The 9,390-nt window shown below is 42.5% G+C and overlaps 1 protein-coding gene across 1 annotated transcript in view; it reads left to right on the top strand.

The window, feature by feature from the left end:
- Window positions 1–390: 390 nt before the first annotated feature.
- The window catches only part of clcn2a (chloride channel, voltage-sensitive 2a), a gene marked incomplete at both ends in the record, with an annotated part of 62,135 nt that continues 53,135 nt past the window's right edge, over window positions 391–9,390 (top strand). Inside the window, one exon of the mRNA XM_080464570.1 lies at window positions 391–441. Coding sequence (XP_080320696.1) covers window positions 391–441 — 51 coding nt within the window. The remainder of the gene's footprint in view (window positions 442–9,390) is intronic.

Genomic DNA, 9,390 nt, shown 5'->3' with positions numbered 1-9,390 from the left:
AAAAAAAAAAAAAAAAAAACGAAGCCCACGTAGATCCTTGTCCAGCTCGGAGGCAGAGCAGCACAGTGGACGTGGAGGAGGGAGGCGGTGTTTCACTGTTGAAACCGCAGCAGACTCTGCCCGGCGCGCGCGCGCACGCACACACATACACACGCGCGCGCGCATCCGCACGCACGCACCGTAGCACCGGCTCTTTGCATCACGCAGCAGGGCTCATGTCAGAAAACCTGTTACACCGCGCACATGTGACGGCGGGCGCCTCGTCCTCCACCGCACATTAAAACCAATTCACGCCCCGGAGAGCCTCTGGGTTTTTTTTTGTTGTTTTTTTTAATTGTTTTGGGTTTTTTTCTGGGGTAGGGGGACGTTTTTAATGAGGATATTGCGGCGATGGCGAAGGACAAGACCGAAAACCGGACGCTTCAGTACCAGCAAACTTTGGTGAGTGTCGGATGAGGTCATAGACGAGGCTTTGAGTCATGCGTTGGGTGTGCGCGGCTGCATGGACGCTGGTGTGACTGGAGGATGGAGGTGCAGCTGCTGCCTGCTCAGCTGTGTCCTGCCACAGGATGTGGGGAGAAACTGCGAAGCTCTTGAGTCAAATAATCCCGTACAAATTCGAAAAGGACACCCTATTTGTAATTAAAGTGTTTATGTTTCGTGTGCTTGCGTGCGTGCGTGTGTGTAGGTGTGTGTGTTCTCTCCCTGCTCCCCCATTCATTCACCTTGATCCACAGGTGTTGCATCACTCTCAGCCCCATCCTGCACCCACCCACATAATTAATTCTTATCAATTCAGATTTCACCAAACCATGTCAGATTAATTTGTTCAGCCCAAGAAACTCGTGTATAGCTATCTCTGATCACTTTATGTATGGTTTAATGGCTCATTATTAAGATGTTAATAACCTTGAAGTATAGATTAGAGCTCGGCAATGCTTTGCTGAGCTCTAATATATTTAGCTCACGCCCTGTGTCTCCCTTATCTCCTTTATTTCTCCTGCAGATCTCCTCATTTAACCCTCTGTCATCTATCCCTCAACCCTTCCTGTTTGCCGGAGTGGCTCCTTCTACTTATGAACTAAAAGTGAAGTGTTTCTGAATATTAATTGCCTCCTGCACCAGTTTTCCCTTTCCCCTGTCAATGCTGGACTGACTGATACCCCGGAGCACCTCACATAGGGATATCCACATTCAGATAAAGGGACCGAGGCGAGCCTGTGGATTAAAGTGTCCTTTTACACCAGTCTGTATGTTTCTGTAGAAATCGTTCAGCTCCTTCTTTTCTCCAGTTCTTTGTGCGTGCATTTGCAAAGGTGCAGGTTATCTGTTGGTCAGCCTGTCCTCGGTTGGCTGTGCCGGACTCGAGCGACACAGAGGTGTTCGTTCTCCCTTCTCCCTGGCTTGTGCCGGTGTTAAGATCGATGCTGTGCTGTGTGTCTCAATGTGGAGATCAATAGTAATGTAAAATGGCAGAATTGGAACGTGCTGTCTTGCTCCCACCCTCTGCTCCGACCGCAGCCTTCAGATCAATGGCTTTGTCCCTCAAATGGACAAGTGTTTGTTTCTGCACATACATGCAAAGGCGTGTCTTGAACTATGCTTACAAAGTTGCAGCATTATTCACCTAAGCTGAAATGGCACGTGTGCTTTTTTTTTTAATCTTGCAAAACTGAATGATGTTTAAAGATAGATAGGAACCAAAACCATCCACGGAGTTTCTCACAGGTGTAGCTGCAGCCTAAAATTGGATTGTAAATATTGACAAAGCGATCCTTTGTGTTCTATTGTTTGCCCTCAGCAAAAATTCAGAGGATTTTCAGCCTTGCGTTTGCTCGGATTTTGGAAGCAGAGAGACACTAGTGCCGTGGCAGGACTGAGCAGATGACACGCAGCAGATAGAGAACTAGATCGCTCTGATAACTTCTCCACAAGGAAGAAGAACACAAATGTCATCTCTTCCTTTTCAGCTATTGTACTCAGAAATGCCAATTCCCTCCAGTCTATATACATTTGTGGCAGTAATCTTTTAATAGAGTTAGGAGCTGATAGACCGCAGTGTTCACAAAGACAATGGGACAAAAATAAACCTTTCATTCAGAGCTCCAATTGGTGCTTGGATTTTCCAGTCATTGCTGTGACAGTCCACTAAGATAAAATGTGGCAGGTAACACAAGCGTATCACACGGAGGCTGCTAATGATTTGCAAATGCCCATGTTAAGGCCACTTTGCTTATTAGAGCCACCCTGAAGAAAACAATATTCCGATATGTAAATGATACCCAATCACATATTGTGCGCTGATGCTGCACCAATTGCATTTCCTGGAAATTGCTTGGAAAGCATTTTACGATGCCTGCTAACTTTGCGGGGCTCGTTATCTGAGGAGCAGAAACAGAAAAGAAAAAAAACTAAAAAAACAGGTTATTTATATCCACAGCAATATTCAAGAGCAGTGTGGATGAACACGGGGGTCTTTATTTTATTTAGCAGCCGTTGTTTTTTGTGCGAGGTTGCAGTCGAGCTCCATAAACAGTGACTGACAGCCGGAAGGCAACCAGTGTTTTGGTGGCCAGGTCGACGGGCTCGTACCACTGTCAGGGAGCAGTGCATGCTGGGACAGCAGGTAGTGGCTGGCTGCCTCCCCGCTGTCTTGTGGGACGCAGGAATGGAGCAAGTAAACTGGAGGAGAGGAACGACGGAGTGAAAAGAAAAGAGACAGACGGCGTTGTTCCATCTGAAGCCTTTTCAAAAGCCTTTTATTAGCGGTGTAGGAGGTCTGAATGTGTCATAGGGTTCGCGTGTGTGCATGTGTTTTTCTCTTTACAGAAGCGTGGGTAAGTTAAGTCCTGTGTGCACGGTTAGTTTGTGAGTAAACGTGTGTGTGTGTGTGTGCGTGGGAGGCCGTGCGCTGCGCCCACGCATATGTAACTTTCCTGCGCACATGCACACTTACGAGTGCGTGGTTAGAGCCCTGTCGGAGCAGATGTTAGCGACAGCATGTCCGTGTCCCTGCAGCAGCAGGTGGCCTTCGGATTTCTCTGCATCGACGATCAAAGTCATGATCCACCTGAGAAAGGAAAGGGGAAAAAAATGAAAAATAATCCACCCCTCAACCCCACCCTGAACCGCCCACCCCTCCACCACTGGGCACTGCAGCAGGGAAGAAAATGGGAGAAAAAATAAAAACACACACCACTGTACTTACAGTACAAATGCTGCTTGCCTTTCCCGTGTGCGTATTTGTTTCTGAATGACGTGCCGCATCAGCAGTAGAGACACTCACCTCTTCCCATTCTTCTTTTTTATCCCACCTCTTTCATTACTTCCGTGGTTGATAAATGATTTAAAATCTCACTACTGCAACACTTTATGTAAAATCCTCACAGTGGTGCAGAACAGGAGACTCGTCCTTGTTTTACTCAGTTAGGGAACAACTATTGGCAGCCGGTTCACATAATTGTACTGATTATGGACATTTCATCAAACACACTGAAACAAATCAGTACAAATCTCAGTGTGTGTGTTTGTGTGTTGGTGTATGTGTATGTTATCTGGGATAAATACCCGTGCAAATACAAACCTCACATGGCACTGATTTGGCTGCAGCGTAATATAATGGATGCCATTGTGTGGGGGAACACAAAAAACTGATTTTATTCGATTTTCAGATGTTCATTTTTGTCTGAAATCAGTGTTCTTCATGTGTGAAGCTTGTTGTACTGACTTGTTTTTCTGTATGTTCCTATTACAATAATTTAATCGCATCAGGTTTGTGTTTTCCTCTTTTTCCTTCACTTAAATTTAGATTTTGATCATAGTTACTCATTGCTTCTTCAAGTAGTGATGGGAGTTAACAACTAGATCATAGCATCTTCCTACAACTTACTGACGTTAACTATTACATTAAACTAAGCCAAGTTGTGCCAGTAGTTCAATAACACTGCAAACATGCGGCTATGTGGAATTCATATTCTATTCTATTGTATTCTATTGTATTCTACTATCTTATCAAGGTAAGATGAACCTATTTTAGTGTTGCTAAGCCCACACATCACAGATGCTATGGATAGAGGCTGTCACTGTTGTTACCTCCATATTCCACGTTGCTGTTATAAGAACCGAGTTGGCTCAGCCTTATTAAAGTGCTCTCATGGCAGTGAACAGGAGTTTAGTGAAAGTGTAACTGTCATGGTAATGTTCAGCTCAGTGAGCTTCACAACTGTCCTCACACACAACAAGATAATGAGACATGCACATAAACTCCAGTGTTTGAAACAGCGTTTTTGAAAGTAACGACTGAAAGTAAAGGCCTTCAGTAATGTTTCACATTATAATATGTGATGTTTGACACTAGTAATGGCACACATTATGTGGTGGGCTCTGAGTAGTTTTAAAATGTTTATGAGGCAGTCAGAACTGTAAATTACTGCTTTGTCATTCAGTGAATCAGCAGAAAGCACTAATAGCTAACGCACAGTGAAGAATTTTCTTTTGTTCTTATGTTTCTGGGATTTAAAAAAAAAAAATAAAGACAAGAAAAACCTGAATTTTATCCCTGCGTCAGCAAATTTCACTCAGTGGACTCATTCGTTTTCGACCTTGTAGTTGCCGTCAATGTGAACTACACTGCAGCATAATTACTTAGTCGCCAACTTGGAATGCAGTCATCCCACATTATGATGTCTTTTCTAATTGTAGAAAACAGTCTGGTGCTATCAGGAACAAAAGGATGTGGCTCTCACATTATTACTTACGTCACTACAGACAGAAGGGCAGTGAACGAAAACAAGAATTAAACCCATCACTGTCTTCCTTTTCTCCTTTCCCTCTTTTGTTCTGTTTGTTTAAAGTACGATGGACCAGTGGGTAAATATGGACATGCTGCTTGCAGTTTACTTCCATTGCTGTAAAGGATTTGAGGCTTTTCAGATGAACCGTTGTTACTGTACTGCTCCATTTGGTGCGACGACAATTAGAAGTGTGCTTGTGCTTTGTGAAAAGAGCTCAAACATCTGAAAAAGATCCAGATACTGTACACATTTACAGTATGTCCGGGTATTTTTAGCTCCCCCTCTCTATTCTTATTGGACGCTCGTGCACACACACACACGCGTCGTGTATTCAGGGGGGTCCAGTTGCTCATAGTCAGCATTCTGTCCGTTCTCCCACACAGAAGCTGGCATGATTCCATCTCAGCTCCTGTCACTTGCAAGTAGTGCTGTTACCTGCGCACCACTGAACGGGCCACTGCAGCGGCTGCAGCCACCAGAGAAAGAATCCGTCTAATTTCATTAGACCCTAAGAATAGACTCATTTCACCGTGTGCGCAAACCAAAGAGTCTCATTTTAAAATCCCATAAATGTCATTAAGCATGCACTAATAGTTGCACACTTTGGTGACTCTGTCGAGAAAATGAGGGAAATTAATAATGTGCGATCAGAAACTAATGGCGGTCCAAACGATGCTCCAAACAGCGGGGGGGGGGGGTGCAAGAATAAACATTAGCAAATACTGCGGGGGGAAAAAATGATCCAGTTAGTGTAAAAAATGATGTGCAGAGCAAAGGATTTCCCTGGTGTCCAACAGAAGTTAGAGAGACAACACAAACGTTACACGTCTCATTACTACTGACACCTCCGAGCTTTAATAATGCATGAGCACGTGAGTCGAATTTTAATGCTCTGGGTTAGACGCAAAGTACAGTATGTACGGTTTAGTGATTTATTCTAATCTGATGCTTCATTTTCAATTACACGTCAGTATGTTTGAAATGTGAGTAAGTCGGACGACGTTATGGACGAGTGTTTTATGCGCCTGCTGCACGGACCTCAGCAGCCGGCTTGACATTTGTTAGATGTCATTCTTCTGCACTCTTTTCTCACATTTCCACTCTATCTACTGCAACTATCTATTAACCCAGCAAGTCCCGGTGCAACGGTGACACCTTACGTCTTGACAGCGTGAACGTTTTTTCTTTAATAACCCTCTGCCAATGAAATGTGTCATTATCTACAGAGATACACGGTAAAATAGGTGGAATTATGTCAAATGCAGCTCTGAAAGGAGAAGCGCATAAAGTTGGCACATAATCGTTAGAGGATACAAGCAATTGAAATTTCAGGTCTTAATGGATTAAAGGAAAAATAACAGTACTTGTTATCAACAAAGCAAATATTTTTAAATACAGACCCAGCAGTAAGTCATTCCTCGTTAGCCGGCAAATGTCAGGAAACTGTAAAAATATAAGGCACAACTTGTTTTTTTTTTTTATCCAATTTAGACAACAAAAACTGTTCCTCAGAGTTAAATCTCTACCTGGGTTCATCCCCGTTGAATACGTTAAAACGAGTTAGTGCATTAAAGGCTCAGCAGCAGGTTGTGATTCTATCGCAGTTATTGTCAGTTCAATGTCAGAGTGTCCTTAAGCAACATGCTGCTGATCTCAGCCATCCCTGTGGGAACAGGCTGTGGAGAAATGAAATGCAGAGAGGAGTAAAAATGAGGCACAAAGAAATAGAGGGTAAGGTGAAACACTCGAATTTGATCAACTCCAGAAAAGCTGAAAATCACCCCGCTGGTAGTTTTGTTCATTGAGGTGTGTTCTGATTGATGACAACCAGCAGTGATACAAAAACATCCAACAGTTTTCTGATAAAAGTTGGAATTTATTCACCGTTGTATCTTTTACAGAAGCCAGACAGGAAATAAAGTGAAGCAGCAATAATAGCATATCTGGTTTAACAAGCAAAAGAACGCTGAATGGATGAGATATTAAACTCTGGTTAAAAAGTCAAGTATGAATTGAAAGAAACCACATGGTTTGTTTTTTTAAATGAACAATACTGAGAAATATTTTTCTTTCAATACTTAGAATATCTCTTCTTTTTTTTTAGTCGACTTGTAGCTTGGAAATGCTCGTCTTTGTTCATCCTTATTTTGCAATAAATTGTGTGTTGAATTGTTCAAATGTGACGACTTCCTTACTTACTTTGCCCTGGAACAAGTTTTTCATGTCCACAGTGAAGCTCCAGCAAACACCCGATGTTTCAAACTCTTTAAAATCTGTAGACGGTCTGGTATGATTGTATTATTTTATTGAAGGTTTTTAAAAGTGGTTGTTTGTATCTAAACCGTTAGCTGGCAGCCAGTAAAATATTTCTAATTTGAGAATCTCAACATTGTTCTGTCGGGATGTTGCAGCATCGACCTTTTGCCTTGTTTGTGATTTGTTTGTGTCACCACCGTGGGTCCCTGGGCAAGACCCTTGACCCCCACCACCTCCCCGGTGCGCCATAATGTTGCTGCACCTCCACATCCTAGAAATTGGACGGGTCAAAAAAAATGAATTTTCCCAAGGCAGTTAATAAAGTTTGATTCGTTTAGTTTATATATTTAAGAGCATCTCTAAATTGGCGGAAATTCTCAATGAATCCTTCAACAAGCTTTGACAGTCCTGTTGTCTCATTCTTGACACTGCATGGTTGTCTCCTGCAAAAGTGTCTCTTTAGAGGTAATAAAACAGGAAAAAGCTGAAAGTGACAAAGTGCATACGTTAATGGCCATATTAGTGTGTGTTACTTCTCTCCATGTGATCATCTGCCTTTAAATCTGCTTTGTGCTGAAATGGTCCATTTTAATAGGATGTCAATTCAGATCTGTAATCACTGCTTTTAGACTTAAAACTGGATGCAAATGGAACATTTTGCTCATTTTAAAGCTGTTGCAAACATTTTATTTGTAGATGAGTGTCATGATGTACGCAAAGCAACCAGCTTCCTCCCTCCGGTCCTTCTTCTGACAAGATGCCACTCTCTCTGCTTGACACTTCCGTCTCCCTGACATCCCCCCCCCTCCATCACTCCGCTCACCCGCCATCCTTTGTGTTGCTTTCCACTAAGACTTGTTACGGTGTGTTTTCGCTCAGTCTGTCTGGGCTTTTCGCGCACACACACAACAAGTCTGCATTGAGGTTCTTGGTTGGTTTTTTTTATATGTTTATTCTGCGGCATGTGTAAAAGATAGAGCTCTGGCTGACTCATAGGTAATTCTTCTAAAAGCAGCTTCCACACCACCTATATTAATGCAAATGCAGACAAGTGGGATGAGTCAAATTTGTCACTCCCTCCTCTAATTCAATTTTCGGTCCCATCCCTTGAGGCCAGTGGGTTCAGATTAGCTCGAGTGCTTCAGTCCTCCCGTTATATCCCCGATCTCATCAATACACACTCAGCACGCGCTTAAGTAATCACGCTGCCAAAACACAATGGAGGACTTTAAGGGTCTAAAGCATTCATCATTCCCCCTGCAGTGATGGTTCCTGTCACTTTAAAGCACTGCAAGGAAGACGAGATTAAAATCATCTTATGAATATGTATTTATTTCAAAATAAAAATGCAGCACAAATGAAAGTTTGTCAGTTTCAAATATTTGTCCTTGCAGTCTCCTCACAGTGAATAAATTATCCTGAAAGGGATTTGCTGAATATTAGGGAACTTTTGAGTTCATCTGTTGTGCTAGGCTCGCACATGGTCTGATTTAGAAAGGTGGCAGAGCGAGTGATGTAGCACTGGGGGGTGGGGGTGGGGGGTCTTACACTGTTGAAAGTTGGTGGACATGTGGTGATTGAACTGTGCTAAAAAGTCAGTGGGCGATCCTGTACTGTAGGTGGTCCTGCTGAGGGAATGTGAGTAGTAGTAATATAACGAGTAGGACAGATAAGAATGATGAATCAGTCTCTGGGAAGTACATAAACAATCAACTTGTTGCTCTCCAGCAAACTGTGATGACACAACGCACAAAAAACTGAATATTTGGTGAAGTTCGTGGTGTTAAATTCACTATGATTAATATTTTTTCACCCCTCCTAATAAGCCTTTTCATGATTCCCAATAGAGTGAGTTAAAAGATTATTGTCGAGATTGACTGTGTTGTTCAGAGATGTGTTTCTAATAGAGTGGGCTGAAGATTTTACAAACACCTCTCAGTTTTTCACTATTTGTAAGGTGGACTGTGATGTCTCTAATAGTTCCTAATAATCAGCTTTGTGTTTGTTTTAGGTGCACCAATTAATAGGAAATCTTGCTTTCATGTTTTTGCATGTGCTTTAACATCAGGAACGACTTCTTACGGTTTGCAGTAGAGATGAGATTGACAGTGTTCTTAATATTCTGTCCCCGTCGTGCTATATTCCACCGTTTTACAACAATGTGGTGACTGGTGACAGGACGTAGCATACCGCTCATAAACATAACTCTTAGATTAGTTTATGATGTTGAGACTTTTCAGGAACTGGAACTTTTTTCCTGTGCTGAAAGATTAAAACCCATTTATTTTTACTTTTCAGCTCAAGTATTGAGACTATCTTGGTCCCATTTCTTTCTGATGGC

Source organism: Lipophrys pholis, assembly GCF_963383615.2.
Source record: "Lipophrys pholis genome assembly, chromosome: 1".
In the NCBI taxonomy this organism is placed as follows: domain Eukaryota; kingdom Metazoa; phylum Chordata; class Actinopteri; order Blenniiformes; family Blenniidae; genus Lipophrys; species Lipophrys pholis.
The sequence above is the reverse complement of the archived record's forward strand: the minus strand, read 5'-3'. Positions and strand labels throughout refer to the sequence as shown.